A 25,052-nucleotide genomic window follows, 5' to 3' on the forward strand; every position below is an offset into this window, starting at 1 on the left:
CACTCACCCAAATTGGGACCGACGTAATTGTAGAGTTAAGAAAAAAAAATGCAGGGGGCGCCTGGGTGGCTCAGTCGGTTGGGCATCCGTCTTCGGCTCAGGTCACGATCTCACAGTTTGTGAGTTCGAGCCCCACGTCGGGCTCTGTGCTGACAGTTTAGAGCCTGGAGCCTGTTTCAGATTCTGTGTCTCCCTCTCTCTCTGCTCCTCCGCCGCTCATGCTCTGTCTCTGTCTCTCCTTCAAAAATAAATTAAAAACATTAAAAAAAATTTTTTTTAAATGCAGAGGGAGAACCATCACTTAGGAAATTTAGCTTTTTTTTTTTTTTTTTTTTTTAACCCTGTGGGATTTTGGTTTTAGACGACTAATAATTGAGTAATGTTACTGGCTTGCTGTGCCACCCAAGGCAGATGACTTCAACTCTTAGGACCTATTAAGTGAGGATTAACAAATTTACTGAAGTCTTTGAAATTAACAAAAATCTAAATCACTGAATCACTTGGTAAATTTGATTTCAAAGTTGATACACATTTAGATATGTCATTTGCAAATATCTTTTCCCATTCCATCGGTTATCTTTTAGTTTTATTGATTGTTTCCTTTGCTGTGCAGAAGCCCTTTATCCTGATGAGGTCCCAATAGTTCATTTTTGCTTTTAATTCCCTTGCCTTTGGAGGTGTGTCGAGCAAGAAATTGCTGTGGGTGAGGTCAAAGAGGTTGTTGCCTGCTTTCTCCTCTAGAGTTTTGATGGTTTCCTGTCTCATAGGTCTTTCATCCATTTTGAGGTTGGTATGGTGTAAGAAAGTGGTCTAGTTTCATTCTTCTGCATGTTGCTGTCCAGTTCTCCCAGCACCATGTACTGAAGACACTTTCTTTTCTCCACTGGATACTCTTTCCTATTTTGTCAGTTTCCTTAAAGAAAAGTATGCACATATCCACATAGATGTTCGGATTTTGCTATTTGGTAGCCACTAAGGATTCTCATGATCTCTCAGGAAAAGAAGCAATGCACAAAAGAAGCAACGCAGCAACAAGCAAAACAAGAAACAGTGTTTAAAAAGTCACTGAGATCAGATCTATATACTGTTCTAGCAGACGAGCTACAGGAAGGTGGTGGGGCTGATAAAGCCAAGACAACAAAGAGGCAGGAAGTGACTGCAGGTGCCCTGTGGCTTAGCAAAGTATAGAGATTATAGTTTTTCAAAAGCTTTTTAAAGGGTGGGAATTATTACCTTTACACTCAGGGTTAAAGTCTCCTTTTAATGCAACAGTGTAAGGAAGTGCAGGCTTACAAACTCACAGTTCCAAATGAACAAGGCCTGAAAGAAGAGGGGGTAATGACTAAAATACAGATACGAAGTAAGACCCATCTGACTGGCACAGTTACTACTTTGGAAATGAAGAGCGGGTGTTATTCCTAATGCCATAAGGACCGTGCCAAGGGCAAGGGAGGTATTTGGTGGCTAGGAAAACAAAACAAAACAGATGAGGACTTTCCCTACACGCTTAACATTTAAGTATGAATTGAGAAAAGGAAAAGTGAGCATTGTTCTAACTCTTATCTGTCCATACCAATCACTATCAGCACCCCAAACTATTCCGCGCACTAGCAGTCAGCCCAAGGCCTTCCCCTACCTAGAGGCCCCCGCTAGCCAAGGGTGCATTATAGAAACCTTGTTATCTACCTTATTTATTCGACTAAGAAGTCTACTTTGGATAGCATATACTAATAATATAAGCCTACCGACTCAACTAAAACCACACTGGTTGTGGTGGAGATCACGAGTAAGGAAGAGGGAACAAACAAAACACTTCCAGTCGGCCTCTAGGAAGAAGAAAGTGCTGAATTACTGGAAAATGTGACAGGAAATCATCAATTTGGATTATAAGGCTTTGGCATTTGTGATAATTTGAATAGAAGCCAAGGAGATTATATCTGAATAACATTAAAAATAACTACTTCTCGGCAGAGCTTGACTTGGTGGGGGCAGCCCAACCCAGGAATACTTTGCCAGGCTGGGATGTGCAGTGTCCCGTTCTCTGGTTTTTTTAATAAGCCCTGCTTTTGGGCTTGAGGTAAGAGTGCTTCCTCCTGGAGGAGGCAGAATCTATAAAACCAAAACTGTAAAGGTTTAATAATGTTATTGAGGAAGGTCTTAATTAAATGGTACAGGGTTTAAAAGCATTATAATAATCCAAGCTTTTATATTAAAAGATATGTAACACTGTGTATTTAGCAATAGAGTTTATAAAATTAAGTTGGAAACTCATCGTTTCAGGATTTGCCTAAACTCTAGACACCGCTAGAATTTTCTTCAGGATTACTATTTTCCAAAACAGAATAAAAAGGTATTGGCTTGAGAAAATACTTCAAGTTTATAAGTAAAACCAATTTTTAAAAATATTTATACAAATACCTGGTAAATAGTCTGCCTGCCTACCTATAAATATCCAGCATATAGGTTTTAGAAGCAGTGCTTAAGGAATGTGGGTTGCTGGAGGGGAAAAGGGGGTGGGGTGGGATGAATGGGTGATGGGCATTCAGAAGGGGACCTGTTGGGATGAGCACTGGATGTTTTATGTATGTGATGAGTCACTCAACTCTACTCCTGAAACCATTATTACACTATATGTTAACTAACCTGAATTTAAATTAAAAGGAAAATTGTAAATCAGGGTTCAAATCCCCATTTTTCACTTACCAGCTGTAACCTCAAGTTACTTCCCCTGTAAAGCCAGGCTCGCAGTACATATTCTTACAAGACAGAGAATTACATGACGAATGTATAAAGTTTTTAGCACAGAACTTGGTCCATGGTGGCATTTTAGAATGCCACCTGCCCTGCCCCTTGTCCAGGTGTCTGGCATATTGGTGTTGACCTACAAATGCAGGTGCATCTACAGTATTTAGACTCCAAGGGCTGTCCAAAGATTCTCCCTACTCCCACAGGACTTAGCCATACATATTAGAACAAGTGATAGTAAGATAGTCAACTAGATTTGCATCTAACTTGGTGACAAAACAGTAAGGAACCCTGGCTTTCATATTTGCCTGCAGGCTACTACTAAAGGAGCTGAGGCTAGGATTGAAGAGGCAGCAGGAGATTCAAGGCACTCGTTCAAACAAGAATTTATAATGATAGAAGCCCTCCAAACTCTGAACTAATATAAATCTATCCCGTTTATTACACTAATTCTCTTTTTCTTTCTCTAGAAAACAAATGACGATGCAATTGATTTTGATTATACCGTTCTACTCCATGAATTCTCAACACAGGTAAAACACAGAATTGTATGTAGGTTAGAAGGTAGAGGAGGGAAACAGTAAAGTATCATACAAACTGAGAAGGCACTTGGAGACCAAAAAACAGCAGGCAGCTGCACCCAGTTTACACGGAGTTTTAGTCAGGGTGACTTACTGACGGGAGGATCGGCAGGTGATGACCGAGGCGCTGCGCAGCTGTTCTCTGCAAAGTCTGAACTGTTAGTGCACAGATTTTATAGAGCAAGGGGATGTGCAGAGGTCACTGTGGTGAGGTCAGCGGTCTAATATTTTCACAGACCTCGTGGTACCATCAGGGTTGGGGGCATGGGCACTAGGCAAGCTCTGCTAGTTACCAAAACATTAGGGGAGATCAAGACAAGCCTTCCTGCACTTGGGGCAGGGCATATTACCTCCAAGGGGCCTGGAACATGTTCCTGAGGGAGGTCAGTGCACAGACATGAGCAAGACGGAGGGTCAAAGACGGAGTCAGTATTGTCAGCACTCCTCTGATACAGAAATGCTTTTGCCAGAAATTTTTGCAGATCATAGTACTTTAGAACTCTTATTTTCCAGGAGATCATTCCTTGTCGTATTCACTTGGTCTGGTACCCTGGCAAACCACTTAAAGTGAAGTACCACTGTCAAGAGCTACAGACACCAGAAGAAGCCTCTGGAACTGAAGAAGGTTCAGCTGTGGCACCAACAGAGCTGAATAATTTCTGAAAAGAAAAAAGGTCTGCTTATACCAAATTCTAAACAAAATGACTCTATTAAATAGTGTAAATCATTATTCTGGCAAAATAGGAAAGGTATAAAGTATTCTAATATTTTTTAGAAAGCCTGCAATTATAATACTTAACAATTAAAAGATGCTGGGGTTTTTGTTTTTCGATTGGTTTGGTTTATTTTGTTAATTCTGGGAACACAGGCATACTGAACTCTGCTCAGCGCTAAACAGTTTACTCCACAAGTTTCTCAGGGTTTCAGCCCTAAAATGTAAAAGAACAATCAATTGGTATATACTGTAATTGGATCAGTAAGTATTTAGCAAAACAAAAATTGATGGTCTTACCTTTAAAGCTGTATTTCTCATTACTTTGAACATAGCAAAGCCAACTATTTTCTGTTGCTAAATTCCTTCTACTTAGTATATAAAAAATATAATATAGTTCAATGAAAGCAAATTGCAGGGAAAATAATACCAGTTTAGAACAAACTTTAATTTTTTTTTTATCATTTCAAGCAAGTATTCTTTTTTTGATATCTACTTTTCTATATAAAATGTGTTCAGTGTGTGTTTATAGAGATTTGTATCCATAAGCAAAATTTGTGCTAAACTGAATTAAATGAACTCTTAATATTGCTTAATTCAAATTTTATAAATAAAGTGTTTCATGGATAAAGCGGAGTGTCTGCAAATGTATTAAATGGAATGGTGATGTAACTGAAATTCTATCAAATATGTACAATTTTCATCTATAATGACAATTTGCACCCCAGTGTTGGCCTAAATTAATTTATAAAAGTAAATATAATATGTACCGTAATCAAATTCAGTGGAGTACCTCCCAAGGCAGGAAGAAGTGATCCAGGAAACATAGCCATCATTTGCCTCTCAAAATTCCTATCCTTTGTAGGGGGAGAATTTAAATTTTTTTATACCCATCAAGGTTCTTCCAGCTGGTCTAAGAATTAAAGGAGAAGATAAACAGGAGGAAAATAAAACAGTTTTACTACATGTGCAGAGAGGCTCAATAATGCACTTGAGACCTAAAGAAATGAAGGCAGTCAATTTTTATCCTTTAAAGACAGAGTATAAATCTAGAAGGACTTGACAGGACAAAGAAAACTTTGGGAGTTTCAATTGCTAAGGAATTCTTTTTTTTTTTTTTTTTTTTTTTTTTTAACTGTTAGAGTGTGAGCAGGGGAGGGGCAGAGAGAGAGAGACACACACAGAATCTGAAGCAGGCTCCAGGCTCCGAGTGGTCAACACAGAGCCAGATGCAGGGCTTGAACTCACGAACTGTGAGATCATGACCTAAGCTGAAGTAGGACACTTAATCGACTGAGTCACCCAGGCACCCCAATTAATAAGGAATTCTAAACAATTTGGGTTCAGGTAGTCAGTAACAAGTAACAAACGTTTTCTGTACAGACTTCTTTGCTCTAAATTTCCTATCTCCGATAAGGATGTCTCTTTACCTTGTGATATAGGAAGGGTATTTATTTCCTTTTCACATGGGGGAATTTATTTCCTGCTTTCAGGAAGACAGAAGGGGATCCCAGTGTCTCTCCTGCATGGTCTTAAGTAATTTTTACTTAAAATAATATGCCACAGTAGGACATTTTGGGGCGGCCTGTCCTTGGCTCCTACAGTTCCTTCCACCGAAGCTTCCCTGGAAGTTTCACACATTACAAGTTGAGCTGGTAGACTATTCCTTCTTGTTGAATCAGTGTCTTAATACTGACAATAGGTCAACCAACTTAAACTCATTTCAGAACACAGGTGTCTTAACATTAAGCCTATGGTTCAAATAATCATGTAATAAGAGGCACTTCTATGGAAATAAAAGAAAAACAATGGTTAACGATTGAACCAAATTGTGAACCCATTTCTGAGTTCTGAGGGTAGCTAGTCAAGAGGATTTCTAGATGCAGGCTTAAAGCATCTTCAGATAGATGCTTTTAGGGCAGGTCTGGCAATGTGACAGATTTTCTTTGTAGTTTGCATGTTTCTGGTGATGGTTTTGAGTGGCCCATAGAACAACAGGCATGAAGATTATATATGAGCTGTTATGGTGATCTGCTATTCAGCTGGCAGGGCTTCAAGAAAAAGAAGTTTTAATTCTCAAATGATTCCAAGTCAAAAGGATGGGAAAAAAACAGAAGACATTCATTCACTCATTTGAAGGGCGGTAGCCAGGCACTAGAGGAAACTAAAAGGAATCAGGATCTAGTCCAGTTTATAATGAACTGTATTAGAATCTAATTTACACAAAGGTGTGTTAGTGAAATAAAATTCTTCCCTCTATATTCACCCTTATTTTTACCAGAGTAAGGCCAATTTATTTGCAGAATAAATATAGTTTCAATAAACTTGGCTTGATTATTTACAGAAGTACAGCAAGAATAGTGACGGATCATACAGGCTCTTTTAAATCTGCTTTGCTTAAACTTTTTGTAAGGAATCTCTGACTGAACTTTTAACAGCCTTTGAAGGCCCAGAAGCCAAGCCAAATATTTGCCATCAGACCTCGCCTGTAATACCTATCGTCTGGGGTTAAGTCCTCTCTTCTTGAGGTCCCCAAAGAATACTGAGGTTCTTGCACCTGCAACGAAGTGACCTTCTTTACTTAGAAAGACTGCTTGGGAAACGTGTATCCAGCTTTTTCTAAGGAGCTTTATTCCATACAGTCAACCTTAAAGCTGTTCTGGTCATGTCTGAGTCTATGCATGTCTCCCTCAAATATGACATTTCAGTGAAAACCTTGGTAATATAACCAATGTTTCCAATTGTGTCCTGTTACAAGGAGAACAGATTTTTACTGAACTTATGGAAATAAAAATTATTATGAAAATGTAAGAATACGCACTGAGAGTTTAGGAACTCTGGAACAATCAGGTAGGGGGAAAAAAGATAAAATATACCTTTGTGAACAAATTGAAACATTTATCAAATTGCTGTAAGTCATAGTGTAAGAGAAAAACTTCCCTTAAATTTGAAAAAAAAACCCAAAACATTAAAAAAATCACTAATGGTTCTAATAAAAATGTCATAGAAATTATAATCATCCTCTTCAGTTCATTCAGGCTTGTTATTATTTCTTCTGCTGCTTGAATCCAATTTTTCCACTAGTTCCAGAAATTCTTACCCAGTTCAGTTTTATAATCTTAAGGTCATCAGAAACCTGTACTCAGAATTGTTTCCACAAGTCTCACTGAAGATGAAACCCATCTGCAGGAAGCTTTTGTAAAAGCATCTAAGTAAAAGTAGAATTGTTTGTATATGAGAAAAGATTTAAAAATGGCCATGATGAGGGGTGCCTGGGTGGCTCAGTCTGTTAAGTGTCTGACTTCAGCTCAGGTCATGATCTCATGGTTTGTGAGTTTGAGGCCCATATCAGGCTCTGTGCTGTCAGTGCAGATCCTGCTTTGGATCCACTGTCTCCCTCCCTCTCCACCTCTCCCTTTCTCATTCTCTCTCAAAAAATAAAAACATTTAAAAAAATGTTGAAAAAAAATGGCCATGGTAAAATATCTGATTAGAATGAATTGTAATGCATTTGACGAATAAATTTGGTTATTGCTGTGACAACTAACACATCAAGATAATAACATATTAGCACATATAAGATTTCATTCAACTTTTAAAACATTTTAATAACATATCTACACAAATATAATCTAAGAAGGTTTAGTATCACTTCTTTGACAATTCTTCCAATGTAACTGAACATGATAAATAAGCCCAATTAGCTTAATACCTACTTTTTTATATGGAGAACAGATCTTCTGAAATGTTCCGTGGGCCCTCTGGAATATTTCAGTTAGATTGTGGTCAAAAGAGGGGCACCTACCTGGTTCAGTCGGTTAAGTGTCAGACAGGCTCAGGTCATGATCTCACAGTTCGTGGGTTCGAGCCACAGCTCAGAGCCTGAAGCCTGCTTCATATTCTCTCTCCCTCTCTCTGCCCCTCCCCTTGCTCATGCTCATGCTCTCTCAAAACTAAATAAATGTTAAGGAAAAAAAAAAAAAAAGGTTGTGGTCAAAAGACTTCATTTTAGACTTTAATCCTGGCAAGTTTCTCAAAAAATAGCAGAAGGTTTGAACATTTGATTAAATAGGCTCACAGATCATTCTGAAACCATACTTGTCTGTTTAACCAAAGTGATAAAAGATTTCAAAGGCAAGTGCAGAAGGTTATATAGTTGTGAGTAAAGCTTAGCTCTTTTAATAGTAAGACGAGACTTGGGTTTTTTGATAATCAAAGACCCAACAGAGACAAAACATAGAATCTTTGTTTTTCTAGGCAGATTACATTAAAAGTAAAGGAAAACTTTGTATACAAATTTTATAAAAAGCAAATCAGGAACTTAAGAAAAGGTTTTCCTTTAAAAATTTTTTTTATTTTTAATGTTTATTTTTGAGAGAGAGAGAGTGCAAGGAGGGGGAGGGTTAGAGAGAAAGGGAGACACAGAAGCTGAAGCAGGCTCCAGGCTCAGAGCTGTCAGCACAGAGACTGACACCAGGCTCAAACTCATGAACCACAAGACCATGACCTGAGGCAACCTTACTGAGCCACCCACGTGCCCCTGTTTTCAACAGAGAAAAACCAAATTCTAATTTTGCAACAGTGTACTTTTGATAAAACACATCCTTAAGGAAATTTATTTTAATCTTAGCCAGTACTGGACACAAATAAAATTCCTTTCCAGAGCTTCTTTTGCTATAAACCTTTCACAACATTTAAAAAAATAATTTTATTTATTTATGAGAGAGAGCCAGAGAACATGAGCAAGCAGGGGAGGCGCATAGAGAGAATCCTAAGCACGTTCGGAGCTGCCAGCACAGAGCCAGACGCGGGCTCTATCTCACCAACTGCGAGATCAGGACCTGAGCAGAAATCAAGAGTTGGACGCTTAACCGACGGAGCCACCTAGGCACCCTGAGATATACTGGCTTCCTATCACAGGTGCCAGAGTCTCAGCATAACAGCCTTTTTAGCAGTTTTTATTTCAAAAAAGCCTCTTTTCCCTTTTTAAAATTCTATCTCCGGTGAAATAAAAGCAAAAATAAACTATTGGGACTACATCAAAATAAAAAGATTCTGCACAGCAAAGGAAATAAGCAACAAGACTAAAAGACAAACTGTTGAATGGGAAAAGATATTTGCAAATGACACACCGGATAAAGGGTTAGTATCCAAAATATATAAAGAACTGATACAACTCAACACCCCAAAAACAAATAATCCAATTAAAACCAGGCAGAAGACATGAACAGACATTTCTCCAAAAAGACATCCAGATGGCCAGCAGATACATGAAAAGATGCTCAACATCACTCATCATCAGGGAAATACAAATCAAAACTACAATGAGATATCACGTCACACCTGTCAGAATGGCTAAAATAAAAAACACAAGAAACAACAAGTGTTGGAGAGAATGTGGAGAAAAAAAAACCCTTGTGCACCGTTAGTGGGAATGCAAACTGGTATACCCACTTTGGAAAACACTATGGTGTTTCTCCAGAAAGTTAAAAATAGAACTACTCTATGATCCAGTAATTGCACTGCTGGGTATTTACCCCATAAATATAAAAACACTAATTCAAAAGAGTACACACACCCCTATGTTTATAGCAGCATTATTTACAATAGCCAACACTTGGAAGATGAATGGATAAAGAAGAGGTAGTACACACACGTAGCAATATCATTTAGTAATAAAGGATGAATTCTTGCCTTTTGCAATGACATGGGTGGAGCTAGAGGGTATCATGCTAAGAGAAATCAGAGAAAGACAAATACCATATGATTTCACTCATATGGAATTCAGGAAATAAACAGATGGCAAAGAAGAAAAAAAAGAGACAAACCAAGAAACAGACACTTAACTATAGAGAACTGAGAACAATAATGGTTACCAGAGGGAAGGTGGGTTGGCAGATGGGTGAAATAGGTGAAGGGGATCAGAGTTCACTTACCATGATGAGCACTGAGTAATGTGTAGAATTGTTGAGTCACTATATTGTACACCTGAAACTGATATAATACTATATTCTAACTATACTAGAATTAAAATTCAAACCTAAAAAAAAAACCCAGGGTGGGCCTGAATGGTTTCTAGAGTTCCATTTCTGGTTTTGTAGCAATGTGTAAGACAAAGACTGTTGTTTCCAAGTCCCTCAAAGAAATGAATTATAGCCTAAATATCTATGGGTTGACCTGCCTTTTCCTTTTTAAAAGTTTTTATTTTCTTATTTATTTGGAGATAAAGTAGGGGAGGGGCAGAGAGAGAGAGGGAGACGGAGAATCCCAAGCAGGCTCTGTGCTGTCAGAGGGGGGTTGGGATCCCATGAACCGTGAGATCATGACCTGAACCAAAATCAAGAGTCAGACGCTTAACTGACTGAGCCACCCAGGCACCCTGATCTGCCTTTTTAATTAAAGTTTTAGTTTTTCATAGCAGGAAGATTTTCAACTAAAAAGGGAATCAAAAGACTTATTATGCCTTTGTAAAATCTGTATCAAGCATTTTAACAAAAGCCTTTTTTCTGAGTATAGAATTTAACCTTGGCTTCTATTAGTGCCTGAAAATTGGTCTTCCCCAATTCATTTGTAGGAGGGCCATGAGAAATTTTGGTCTTCTGTTTCCTCTCTGAAGGGAGGGTTTCTCCAGGGGACTGCCTGGACTAATAACCATAGTATAATCATGAGGTGGTAGAACTCACCTTAGAAGCCAGTCAAGGTCTCTGTGAGTGGGGTTGTAAATAACCATTAATCTAATTCTTCTCTAAATTTGGTAGGATCTTCTGAAAGTGGAGGAAAAAAGGCTTTTTAATTCACAGGATCTGCTGCTGTTCAGGAGACATGCAGTTTTTATAATGGCGGGGTCTAGGATACATCTGTGAAGGTCACTGCACAGAAATGCCTAAAGCTGAAAGAGCCTGATTGCAGCAAAGCGAGCCCTATGGCCTGTCCCAGGTGATTCTGCTGAATTCCCTTTCTAGCTTTCAGAGTTTGCACGACTAGCCTGAGTAGCCTACTTTAAAACTAGAGATTAGACCAGAGTGTTCTCTGTAAATCTTCTAGGGAAAGTTAACACAGGCAGATGGGGCTGGATTTTAAAAAAGCGAATTTATGTTGAATGTAGACACTAATGTCCTTTTTTTTTTTTTGAGAGAGGTTGGGGGGGGGGAGAGAGAGAGAGAGAGAGAGAGAGAGAATGCACAAGTAAGGTGGGAGGTGGTGCAGAGAGAGAGGCCCAGAATCCAAAGCATGCTCCAGGCTCTGAGCTGTCAGCACTGAGCCCGATGCGGGGCTTGAACTGGTAAACTGGGGGCTCATGACCTGAGCTGAAGTTGGACGCTCAACCGAGTCACCCACGCGCCCCTGGACATTAATGTCTTAAGTCTAATTTTTTTTTCATTTCATCCAGGGAGTCCCTCAGGTTAGTCATTACACTAATCAGATAGTCAAGAACTCTCCATAAATAATTTTTTTCTTTCAAATTTAGCCAATTCAAAGGATCTCTCTTCTGGACACTGACAAGTAGGATCTTATTAATTTCAGTAGCAACTCAAAACAATAAGACCTTTTATGGCTTAATCAAAGGTGCAAGATGTGTCCCTAGACAGGGCATAGATGACGCAACCCCTGTCATACAAAAGTTTACTCCCCCAAATTATCTAATTAAGCAAAGGACTTTGTTGCACAGGCAGTAAGGATGCTGTAGTGAAAATGGTGTTGCCGGTCTCCCACAAAAATGAATAGATCTGCTAATCTGTGACACCAGGCAGGAACAACTACAATGGAATTTTCCAACACTAACAAGCAATGAAGGACGAGACAACAAAGGCTCAGGACCTTATGGACCAGGACGTTTTATGAGAAACTCCCCTTGAGAACTGGCACAGCCAAAGTTCTTGTAAAAAGTACAAAGTGCTGCTTGTAACTGCACATATCAGAACCCAGGTCTATTTGGCCACCAAGGTGCCCCCAGTAAGTACCATCCAGGCGGCGAAGACCAGAGAGGATATTCTTACTGACCACAAAGTCAAGCTCTTAGGACATATGACAGAATAAAAGGGAAAATCTCGTCTGGTCTTTCTAAGCTTTAGCTTAGTGTTGGGTCTCTCAGAGCCAAATACCCAGGAGGGATGTGCCGTGCGGTTGTGGATTGTGTAGTGTTTGGCAGATGACTTACTGTCAATCTAACCTGTTCTGTGACCAACTTTCCTAACATAGGGGAGTCCCTGAGTTCGGTGGTGAGCACTCTAGCAGCTTTTAAGTGCTCAACCCATGCCCACCCATTTTGAAGCTTTGGCTTCCAAGATTTCCTCTGGCAACAGCCTTTCCCTCATGTGCACATTAACCCACAGCAAAGTTTATCTAAACAGACAGCAGTCTGATAAGAACCATTATTTCATCATTCTGTGAGGTTGGCTCAAACAGCAGGCTTCTAGAACCTATGCCTGCTTTCTGCCCTATGATTGTTTTCATAACAAATGACACAAAAGACACAAAAGAGACAAAGGAAAACCAAGACCATCTCTGGGAGGAAACGGATCACTAAAACCGAGAGTACTCACCCACATTTTTACCAAGACTTGCTAAGCCCAATGACTTAGTTCCACATTATTTTTTCCTGCTAATCTAAAGGAAAAAAAAAAGATTCTCATTACTCTCACTCCACTAGATTCTGCAGATTCTGGGAGGCTAACATGGTAAAAAATCTTACCTTCTGCTGGTTGATCAGATGTCCCAATATTTCAAAACTGCAATCTTCAGAGCAATTCTCCAGTGGAAGTTGATCCTGCCAAATATGCCAACTGTAGGGGAGGATTTTAAATTTTATTCTATCCATCAAGTTTCTTCCAGCTAGTCTAAGAATTTAATTGGTATGAGACAGATTAACAAGAGGGGGGGGGGAAGGTTTTTTTACATGTGCAGAGAGGCCCAATAATGCAACTGAGACCTAAAAAAATGGGCAGTTTTGGGTTTTTGTTTTTTTGTTTTTGTTTTTTTTTTTAGTTTATAAACAAACAATCTGTGAGGAATTAACGGGATAAAGAAAACTTTGGGAGCTTCAATTAGTAAAGAATTCTAAACTGAATTTGGGCTGGGGTAGTAAATTAGTAACAAGTAACAAGGGTTATTTGTATAGCTTTCTTGGCTTTGGCTCTAAATTTCCTATCTCTGGTGATAGGCTGTGTCTTTACCTTGTGTTATAGAGAGGGTGCCTTTTTGCATGATTTATTTCCTGCTTTCAGGGGCATAGACGGTATGGTCCAAGTGTCCTTGTGCATAGTCTGTCTCTTAAGCAACTTTTATTCAAAATAATCAGTATACCAAAGCGGGACATTGTGGGGCGGCCTGCCCTTGGCCATTTAATGGAATGCTTATATCGGTCTCAAAACTTGTTAGCCAGGTTCCTTGGCCAGTAACTGAGTAGGAGGCATCAGCTTTAAAATATACCAAAATATTACTTTTAAGTCTACACTGTTAGAAAATTAGAAGAGTTTATACTGAAGCAAAAAAATTTTATAGACATGGACTATCACAAAATAAAAACTAGGATGATACAGTCACTTTTTAGATCTAGTTTATATATTTTTACTTTTTAGATCTAGTTTAATCTATTTAAACCCCAATCCTTTGTATTCACCTTCCCAAAATCTGCCTGATTTATTTAAAGTTTTTTGGTTTTTTTTTTTTAACGTTTATTTATTTTTGGGACAGAGAGAGAGCATGAACGGGGGAGGGGCAGAGAGAGAGGGAGACACAGAATCGGAAACAGGCTCCAGGCTCTGAGCCATCAGCCCAGAGCCCAACGCGGGGCTCGAACTCACGGAACGTGAGATCGTGACCTGAGCTGAAGTCGGACGCTTAACCGACTGAGCCACCCAGGCGCCCCAAAATCTGCCTGATTTAAAGAACCATTAAGTATTCTGAAGCACCAGAAACAATCATTTAAATGAAACACTAGATCTCCCACCTATATAATAATGCAAAGAAAAGACCTTTTCTAAAATATCAGTCTACAACGATTAAATCATGACAAGACCAAGTCAAAACCAAAACCTCTACCTGAAGTTCTCTAAGTAATCTTCAAAAAAGGTCTGGAGAGCATTATAGTAATAGCATATTCAATGTCCTGTGATCTTTAATCAACTTTTTAGTATCACATTAAGGGCCAGAAAGGGCTTTCAGCTTTCTAGTCTCACTTATCTCAAAGTCCTCTTCCTCATAAAAGCATTTTTTAAATTAGTGAGATTAAGCTCACAAATGACCATTATTCAATCAGATATTAACCCTTTTACAGATTTCAGTATAACAGATTATGAAGAGGAATTCTACACATACAGACAACACACAAACACAATTGTCTAAATTTATAAAACATCCAAAATTTAAACCAACTAAATATTCCTAATATCACTATTAGAACATCTTAAATTGCTGACCAAATTTTACTAGTATTGATTTTGTCAGCTAACTGTAGAGAAAAATCACTTCATCTGCCTTGATATAAAATGAAAAACTCTTAAAATCCCTAAGTCTTGTTTTCATTAAGAGCCTAAATTCTTCCAGGGCACCAGGATGGTGCAAGTTGGTTAAGGGTCCGACTCTTGATCTCAGCTCAGGTCATGGTCTCACGGTTCGTTAGTTCAAGCCCCATATCAGGCTCTGCACTGATGTTGCAAAGCCTGCTTGGGATTCTGTCTCTACTTCTCTGACCCTCCCCCACTTGTGCTCTTTCTCAAAATAAATAAACTTAAATTAAAAAAAAAAAGTCTAAATTCTTCCAAGTCACTGAGCCAATAACAGGTATATACAACATCACATTTATTTTCCTTATCTCTAGAACTTTCAAAATTTTAAGACACACAAAATAATACCAGGATTTTGTCTGCATTCCATTGACTTCTACTTTCTTTTTTCTTACCTGGATTATGAATTGTTAGAAATGAAACACATTCTGAAAGTCTGTTGGAAGTTTCTATATTTGCTCCTGAATGACAGTTCTTCATGACATAAGAGTTTATTCTACAGTTTCCCTCAGGTTAGAAAATTTTATGACCTGTTCTGTGACCTTTCCTAGCTTTCAAAGTCATACTATCACCTAACTTGCTTCCTGGCACTTATTTGAATGGATAAATGAACGAATGAATGCTCACAATAAATTGTAAATACAACAGACTATTTCAAGGATGCACTCCAGTGTTAGTTATTTGAAGACACTTTAAAAGCAACAATTAATGCTCTCATTCAACAATTTATAGTGTTAGCAATGCAAATAGGTGTCTTCTATAAAGGGATATACTTCTGCATGTCACAATTTACTACTACCTCGTGGATGTCTGGTTCCATTTGCATCAATTTAAAAACTCATCCGGATTTTAAAAATATTAAAGATGAAAAAGTCTAACACTTCAGAATTGATAAAATTTTAGTGATTTAAAACTAAACAAGTGAGCAAGGAGGAAAGACATGGCGGAAAATTGACCATATTTCTTTAAAGGTAAAGTTATCAAACTGAGAACCTATATCCCAAACTCTAACATCATACAAAAGAACATTAATAATACAACACATCTAAACAAATCTTCCATTTCATGTCTTGGAGGTGCAAGATATACTGGTCTTTAAACTTTCCTGTATATTCGAATGAAGTGGAAAACTTTTAATGATTTTTTTAACTTTTAATGTTTATTTTTGAGAGACAGAGAAAGAGAGAGAGAGAGAGAGAGAGAGTGAGTTGGGTGCTGAGCTGTCAGCACAGAGCATGACACGGGGCTCGAACCCTTGAGCCATGAGATCATGACTTGAGCCGAAGTTGGAGGCTTAACTGACTGACCCACCCATGCGCCTCTCAGGTGGAAAACTTTAGATCTTGAATCCAAAGGATCCAAGTATCTAGGGGCTGGAAATGGGAGTTTCTTCTTAAACTCCCCATGTGACTTTTAAAGTGCAGTCAGAATTAGTGGGTTGGGAATCACTGCAATACTGACTGCCTAGAGCTGTTACTTGTCTCCAACACAAGTGATACGGTCTTTCTTGCAGCGCCCTCTTCGGATCCTCTGTCCCCTTCTCTCTCTGCCCCTCCCGGCTTGCATTCTCTCTCAAAAAAACAAATAAAACATTAAAAAAATATTAGCCAACAATTATCCTTCATTAGAGTAATAGATAAAAACGCTCATTTATGAATATTCTCTTTTTTTTTGGCTACAGACTTTGGTTCGGATGTGGTCTCTTCCAATTTTAACCAAACTAATTAGCAAGAGATGGCAAGAGATGCAGGTTCTGTTCCTACATCTGTCCCTACGTGATCCCACTCTTGTTACTCCCATCAGCCAGCCTGTGTTTTTGCCTATGAAATGCTGATGTTAGATTAAATATCTAGGTTCTTTTCTGATGGTCTGTCTTTATAAGCAGAACGTTTACCAAGTTAAAAACACATCAAAATTTATCCATCACAGTTCCGATATTCCTAACTATTGGCAATAGCCAGAGAAACTGAGCTAAATTCTAGGAAGGTATTTCCTCATCAGGAACAATTTTCAAAGTCATCATTAATGGTACAAGAGGCTGATGAAATGCCAAAGCAACAGTATTATTCAGGCTTGATGCTACTATACAGCAACACACATATTCATAGGGAAAATGAACTTGGTTTGATGAATACAGCTATTTATCAACTTGAAAATTTAACAAGCTGTGTGGTTTTAGATGAATTACTTACCTTCTCTGTGTTTTTGCTTCCTCTATTACAAAACAGACACAGTAATAGTACTAACTTTCATAGGGTTGTGAAAACTATATTAGATAGTGCATTTAAAGCATTTAGCAGATGCCTTGAAAACATGCTCAATACTTGAAAAAATCTTTTTCTAGAAACCTTAAGTTATAAAGCCAAACCTATAAGTCAAGAATAAAAAGGAATTTAACATAATTATTTTATCTCTATCATCCACTAAGGGAAAGGACCAGGATATGTCTGTCACATCAGATGATTTGGGGATGAAGTAATTCTAAACAACATGGTAGAACTGTCTGGGAAAGTCCCACCTATTCTAGAAACAAAAACTTAACATTTGTTCTTTCACCATGTCAGTGAATACAATATATGATAAATTCCAACAGACCCCAATTCAACTAGCATTTACCAAGTGAATGAAACTGACAAGGCAGCAACTATGTAAATTATATTTTATTATTCAGAGTTTCGGAGAGATTAAAATAGGTAAGAATAAAATATGCAAGCATCTGCTTTTCATTTCAAAGGTCCACAAGAAACTGACATAAAAACAGGCAGTTACAAATGTGCAGAAGCCACAAGTTGAAGCAATCACCTATATATAAAACAGCTAGAAATTTATTAGCCATTTTAATATCCCCATGAAGAATCTGAGAAATGTTCTCTATTAAGAACATATGAAATCCACTCTTAAACAAAAAAAGTTTGTTCAAGTGTGCGTTGGTGGTACAGTGGTGAGCACAGCTGCCTTCCACAAAAAAGCCTGCTCATTAAAAGAGGACACCCCAAGAAGTGTCATGATACATGCAATTCACTTTCAAATTATTGTTCAGAGCAAAACAATAATTTAAAAAAAATTAAATACAAAGGTATGAGATATAAACAGATAAAGCAAATATGACAAAATAATTACTTGATGAACAAACTGTTAACAAGGTTGTTCATTATTATAAGGTCTAGAGGATTGTACAGGCCTGTTCTTTGTACTGTTTTAGCTCTTCTAGATGCTGAAAATTCTTAGGACAAAAAATTCAGAAAGGAAGTTGACATACCGTTCTAAGTTTAGAAGTATAACTGAAATCAGTCTCTTCCCTTAAATTAAATATATTTCAGTAATAATCATATTTTATTTGAGGTGTTTCAATGAACTATAAAACCAATGAACAGAGTTGAGATATACATAGAATTGTCTTTGAATATAATAGAAGTTCCTGAATATAATAGGAAGGGCTTCTAAAATTTGTTTCAGCGTGAGTTCTTTCCACTGGAATCCATTAAAGTATCTAAATCTTGCAGATTCAGTTACAGCTAGTAAGCTTAAAGTGAGGGAAGTTAGTTCTTGGCTTTTCCTTTTTTTACAGGAAGTTGACCTGTAGCTTCTAAATACTTATTGATGAGGTCTTCTTGTGTGGCCGGTGAACATGGCTGATATCTGCAGTACTCCATTGTGTATTCTCCCTTTCCCTAAGAAATTAAAACAACAACAAAAGAGATTTTGTTTGTTTGTTGTGGTACAACTACCAAGGAAAAGTCATGCAAAGACAAGATCTCACATATTTGAGTGCTGTGTAGGGTGGTTTCTTAAAGAACACTAAAGTAAAGTTTAAACACCTGCTTACCTCTGTGCATGACCTAAGTTCAGTGGAATAACCAAACATATCATTTAGAGGGACCTGAAAACAAACACAGTAGATATTTTAGTATTGTTTATTGAAAAATATTTTAGAAAAGATTTGTAATTCCTTTAGACTTAGGTTTCTACTAACCACTCTTGATTTAAAAGAATTAAAAGACAGAGAAATCTATTTTTGTTTTACTGCAAGTAAAAGCCTTATTTAAAAATAATTTCATTTGAGGGGTGCCTGGGTGGCTCAGTCAGTTAAGCATATAACTCTTGATTTTGGCTCAGGTCATGATCTCATGGTTTATGGGTCAGAGTCCCATGTAGGGCTCTGCACTGACAGCGTGGAGCCTGCTAGGGATTCTCTCTCTCCCTCTCTCCCTGCCCCTCCCCAGCTCAGGCGTACTCCCTCTCTTCCTCTTTCTCTCTCCCTCCCTGTCTCAAAATAAATAACACACACACACACACACACTCATCTGACAGTCACAACTAGAAACCAAATCTTTCTGTTTCACAGGGTGGACACTACTGACGGCCTTCTCTCCTCAGAACCTCCACACTCTGGCTGTAGCTCAAGCACTGAGAAGTGTTTCTCCCATGAAAACGTCAATACAGCTTCCCTCTGGACACCTCAATATGCTGATAGTAGTGTGTTCTAGGTGGCCTTATGTAATGTGATATATGCAGGCAATGGACTTCAATATGATCCCAGTAAATCAGGGAGAAAATGATAAAACAGCTATACAAATAAAGCTTATAATGAGAAAGACACATAACTATGTAAGAAAACGACATATTCATAAAGGCACACATAAATCTTATTTTTAGCTTAGCAACTTAAGAGTTGCTCTAATAGCAAATTATAAAAATTGCCACACATATCTAAGCCACAAATACAACACTCAAGTAACCAGGATAATGTGTCAATTTGCTCTACACTGTCCAAAAACAAACTTTCATTTCCTTCTGTGGTTACTAAAAGCAAGATTGTCAGTGACCAATAGTACTTACCTCTGCATACAGCGTGAAATAGTCCTCAATCCCATCTTGTCCTGTGATTACCCCATGGCGCTTGTTAATTCCCGCAATCACTGGTCCCTGAAATTCATTTGGGGCTATGACTTCCACAGACATAATAGGTTCAAGAATACATAATGTTGCATTTGCCAAAGCTGGATTAAAAAAAAATTTACAAATTAGTTTATTAATCTTTAGACAAATGGTAACTCTTTTCTACTAGATATACAAAAAGGAAATAGAGGGTGTCCTCCAAAGGTGTACACATGAGTGACAAGGTTAAAATATTTGACCTGGACTTTTTTCTAGTAGCAGTAATAGTCCCTCTCCTAAACAGAAATTCCAATAAGATAATACATAATTATAGTACTAATATTTCTATTACTTTATTTTCATCCTTAAACATTACTAAGCTGCAGAGAATAATATAAAAGAGGTCTTCACGCAACATTCAATCAGGTCCTTTACCATCTAAACTATCCAGTTGAGGGTTACTTATTTTCTCCCTCTGAATACTTTCAGGAATAAAGACAACTAACTGTTAAGTCTTTGACCAGATAAACTGATTCTTTATGGTTGGTCCCTAGAAGATGATTATTTTTATCATCAAATAACTTTTATCACATATTTGGAGAAAATTATCAAGTCACACCTGAGATCTGTCTTTCCTTTTCTAAACAATTCCAACATGGTATTGAGAATCAGAAGACCAGGGTTCTAGTTTCTGCCCTGTCCCTAATAAGTTATATGCCCCTAATAAGTTATAGGCCCCTCATAAGTTTCTGCCCTGCCCCTAATAAGAAACCAGGCCTCAAGTTTCTTCACCTGCAAAATAAAGACCCTGGATGCTAAGAGACACTGAAGCATTAAAATGTGTATGTCCAATGTGTGTGTCCAGGCTGCTTTTTTATCCCCTTTAATATGTAACCAGAATACTTCTTACTGTGACAAATGCTGACTGAGGTTTAACTGTAACAATGTGAAGAGAATAGAATAAAATTTCAAACATTCATATTTAAATTTAATGTTATGATAGTATGGAGTATTACTTCAGCCTTAGACTGGATGAATTATCTCTAAATAAAAACTGTAAGCAAAACACAGAAAAGATGTCAAAATATTTTAAGATAATCATAGTTTTCCCAGCATTAATTTGTTTATAATTAATTAGCAATCATTCTTGTATATTAATTAAAGCACTTCTCCTAAAGACACTCTTAGCTTAAGTGCAATAACTATAAGGAAGGCAATTTAATATACTTGGATCTCTTTGAAATATTTTCTAATTCAAATCAAAGCTCAGACCTATCTTTGACTAATTAGTCCTAATTAGTGAATTTTGTTCTAAAAAAGAGAAATAACTGAACTTTGCAGACTCCTAAGCTCCATCATCTAAGCCCCGGAGAACCCTATACAGACATCCAAAACAGCAGACTAACAATTCTATGCAGTAGAAACAGCTCTATTTCTCATGACGTCTTGGGTTCTCACAACAGCAGAGCTTCCTTGGCTCTAAATAAATGCAATTAATGCAGAAAAAGGCACCCAGGAAGATGTGTGCAGACAAGATTTAGTACACACTATCTAGTATTTTCCATAGGTGAGTAACATGAAAGAGCTAGATTGTGAAAGGGTCAGTTTTAAAGGGAAGGAAGGGCTAAGTACACAGTGCCCATACTTAGTTGTTGAGGATGCCCGGTCCAGTTCTCAGTTTCATATTCTCACATCCTGCTTTTCTCCTTTTACACCCTTCTTCCTCCCTCAATTCACCGGCTGACTCACTTCCAAAGAATCTTGTCCTTACTCACGCCTTCTTCTAACCCTCTGTGACAACACCCCAGAGATAATTCACCCTGCTAGATTCAATAGTCACATGGCAGCCAACTCCTAAAAGCATTTTTTTCTTCAAGCAGATCCACGTATGTGGTCTACGGCTTTTTACGATAACAAGTAAAGATACCAGTATCAGCGTGGGAACTTTTAAGCCTGAAGTGGTGGGCAGGGGGGATATTATTTTTATTTCAGCCCACCAGGAATAACACCAGGATATTATTTTTTATTTCAGCCCGCCAGGAATAACACTGATAACACCAGGCCAGATTCTGAAGAAGCCATATGAGGCGGTAGTCAAAGGCTAGGACTTTTGTCTGGGGTTTAACTCTCAGCTCCGCCACTATTATGTAACCTTGAGCCATTCAATTAACTGCTCTGAGTCCCAGGTTTTCTCAACTGTAAGGTCATTGTGAACATTAAGATATGCTCAGCATAATACATAGCACATAAGTGATCGATACATGTTATTGTGACCACTTGAGGCAAGAAGCTGGGGAATGGGTGGCATGTCACAGTACTAAGTCAAAGGTAACGTGAAGGAAAGAGTGATTAGCATTCACTGCCCAAGTCTGCATGTTCAAGTGTTTTCAAATACATTCTTATATTTAATTTTACATTCTTTCGTTTAATACTGTGGAATTACTATCTCCAAGCAGCCTGGGGGATGTTCCAATGACTTGCACATCTCCACACAGTAAATGTGGAGCAGAGCTGGGATTTAAACTCAAAGCCCATCACATAATGGGGCAGGAGATCAAAGAAAGGGGACTGTCAAGTTAAATGAGCTAACCCTTATTTCCAGGCTTTTCTCTTGTAGATTGCCACAAGTGTGATGTTTCTGGGGAGACCAAGCATAGTTCTTTTTGTAAAACCTGGCCACAGAAAATGATGGCAATGGTCACACCTGTGGCCAAGCAGAACCTCCAATTTTATATTTCAGTTTTAGTTACGTCACTGATTAATCTCCGGGACGAAGTTTAAACTGTGACTCAACACAGTTCCAATTTTCATTTTTTTTAATGAAAACATACCTGAGAATTTGAATTATTTTTCTTCCAATTTTGATAACAGAGAATAGCTCATAAGCCTCAGCTACCCTGATACGGGGTTCATTTATTAACGTTTTTACCCCCAAACTCTCATATGGCATTCAACAGAGGAATGTGAATGAAAAGTTGATTTTCTTACTGAACTAAGAACTTCCTTTTACCCTCATACACTTTTGTCTTTTAGTCATGGGTGATTAAGTAACAGATGGGGAAACAGCAAAGTAATTAATTTTCATGCCAGTATCCTGCTTATTTACACATTTACCTGGCAAAAAACAAAATTCCCAATTACCATCTAGTGCACACCCACCAGGCAGTTAATCACACTTAAATAATTAAAAAAGCAAATGGCACATATTCAACTGTTTAGTTAATACTCACATACAGACTGTTTTCATGGATATGTATGTGTATATAATGGGCATATATATCTACATTTAATTATATTTCATACAGGAGCAATTAAAAAAGATGATAAGGCTAGTTGTTAACTGACAACCATACCAATTATCTGGCTTTGGGTAAATTCTATCTTCAGGAAAGCTACCAATTTCCAGTCAAGAACCAGCATAGAACAATTGGTGATTTCTAACTTAACTGTAGTTGTAGAATGTATCACAATATATATGTATATCAAATCATCATGTGTACACTTAAAATATCTTACAATTTTGTCAGTTATACTGCAACAAAGCTGAAAAAAGCACATAAAGTGATTATAACTAATTTGTCTATCTTAATATATATTAAAGTGATAAACATCCTAGAGGGGAAGAGATAGGTGTTTTAATGTGAATCATGCCTAACAAAATCTTATTTTCTTTGTGACTTAATTTCCCATTTTCCTATCAACACAATCTTTACATTATGACAAGATTTCCAAACCACAGATTTTGACTGCATTTTTTAATAAAGAAAATGAAGGATTTTCTCTCCGATTCACAAGTGAAAAACTAAAACACAAATTATGAATGGCTTCCACTGGTTTAAGTAATATAAGGAATTAGAGCCTGGTCAAGAAATGAGCGACCTTCTCCAACCACTGCCCCACACCTGATCATAGATGCAAATGGAAGAACATGAAATCGAAGTCCAAAATTCATACAGAATCAATAAAACTGTGATTTATAGAATGCTTAAAAAATGTGCTATGATTTATCTGATTTTCCACTGTCCATTTTGATACTCTTTGATAAAAATATTTCTGAGATGTTTTGTGAATCATAATATAATTGCCCTGTGTTAAGACACTTATGGACATTATTAATAATGACTACAGAAGAGATGACAAAGAGAATAAACTTTCTGAGTTCAAGATACAAGTTTCAAGTTCCTTTGTTGAATAACCCTGATGTGAAATTGCTGTGTTACTTGCTTTTCTCTTTTAAAAGCAATGGGTCAGGGGCGCGTGGGTGGCTCAGTCAGTTGAGTGTCTGACTTCGGCTTAGGTCATGATCTCATGGTTTGTGAGTTCGAGCCCCGTGTCAGGCTCTATGCTGAGTGCTCAGAGCCTGGAGCCTGCTTCCAATTCTGAATCTCCCTCTCTCTCTACCCCTTACCCGCTTGCACTCTCTCTCTCAACAATAAACAAACATGAAAAAAAAAAAGCAATGGATCAGATATATTTGCCATTGTTTAGGTTTCTGGTTCATCAGGGTTTTAATACACCTTTATTCTGTGCGAGAAAGGGTCACAACGTTAGCAGTTTTGCACAAGGTCTGCACTGTAAATAAAGTTTACCGAGTTCTTTCAAAATACTTTGCCATCCTCAAAATACCTAAAAGCCTACAATATCATACATAAGAAAATTACTTATAAATTATGGAATTCCTGACATCTAAATAAGTCACTAAAAATAGCATGACTGTAATGTTTCTATAAAATATTTCTTAGAATTCCGATCATTTCTATTTTCCCTATTAAAAACAGAACTTACAGATTATCTATAAATTTTAAGCAGACAAAAATTACTAGATAATTTATGAGAACAAGGTAGGCTTTTAATTTTGTAAGAAAGAGAACACAGCAACATGTCCTCACTTCGATTCTATAAATATATGCCCAGAACCTGCCATGTTCCCTGGTGGGTTGCCTAGTGCTCTGGGGGGACAAGACTGAAACCGAAGGCAGGGCTGCCCTCTGAGGCTCTGAAGGTCTATCAGGGAAAACAGACACAGTGTTGGAACAAGTGCCAGGACTCAGAATACCTTGTTTGAGAGCACCTTCTCCTGCGCGGATGAAAGAGATTTCATTGGAATCAACCATGTGATGTGCCCCATCTTGCAGAACAAACCGGAGCCCAGAGAGCTTGTGACCAGAAAGGGGGCCTTTCTCACAGGCATCCAAAAACCCCTGTTAATGAATGAACACAACCTCTGGAGTGAATGGATTTCACTTGCAGATGAATTACCAAGAATACCCAAACATTTTACTGTTTAGAAGTTAAGCATTTTTATGAATACTACATTTCATCCCTCAAGAAAAAAAGAAAAGTTTTAAAAAGTTCAACACCTTAACTATTTAAGTTTTATCACTGTGGCATCTAGATGAACAATACCTTGGAAAAGCATATCATTTAAAGGTGTGAGCTGTTTTAAAAATGATGCTGAGAGTGCTAACCCTTACCATCTTCAGGAATTGCATACCTGTCATAACCCATTATACAGACAGTCTGCTCTTAATCTTAAAAGGAGGAAACAGAGGAAAGGCAAGTAAGAGTACCTCCATCAAAACTGGCACTGGCTCAACAGCTATGACCTGAGCTCCGACCATACACCCATCC

General features: G+C 37.8%; 2 protein-coding genes across 2 annotated transcripts in view; one reads left to right on the plus strand and one right to left on the minus strand.

Annotated features, from left to right (window-relative positions):
* Window positions 1-4,669, plus strand: part of RARRES1 (retinoic acid receptor responder 1) — a 69,599-nt gene extending 64,930 nt beyond the window's left edge. The window contains exons 9-10 of the mRNA XM_053904177.1: window positions 3,216-3,278; window positions 3,840-4,669. Of these exons, the coding sequence (XP_053760152.1) occupies window positions 3,216-3,278; window positions 3,840-3,989 (213 nt within the window). The 3' untranslated portion in view covers window positions 3,990-4,669. The remainder of the gene's footprint in view (window positions 1-3,215; window positions 3,279-3,839) is intronic.
* A 12,519-nt stretch (window positions 4,670-17,188) lies between these two features.
* Window positions 17,189-25,052, minus strand: part of GFM1 (G elongation factor mitochondrial 1) — a 45,614-nt gene continuing 37,750 nt past the window's right edge. Inside the window, exons 15-18 of the mRNA XM_019440427.2 lie at window positions 24,478-24,622; window positions 19,383-19,543; window positions 18,370-18,423; window positions 17,189-18,214 (exon numbers count right to left, since the gene is read on the minus strand). Of these exons, the coding sequence (XP_019295972.2) occupies window positions 18,083-18,214; window positions 18,370-18,423; window positions 19,383-19,543; window positions 24,478-24,622 (492 nt within the window). The 3' untranslated portion in view covers window positions 17,189-18,082. The remainder of the gene's footprint in view (window positions 18,215-18,369; window positions 18,424-19,382; window positions 19,544-24,477; window positions 24,623-25,052) is intronic.

This window comes from Panthera pardus, unplaced genomic scaffold, assembly GCF_024362965.1.
Source record: "Panthera pardus isolate Hobbes unplaced genomic scaffold, ASM2436296v1 HiC_scaffold_16, whole genome shotgun sequence".
Lineage (NCBI taxonomy): Eukaryota > Metazoa > Chordata > Mammalia > Carnivora > Felidae > Panthera > Panthera pardus.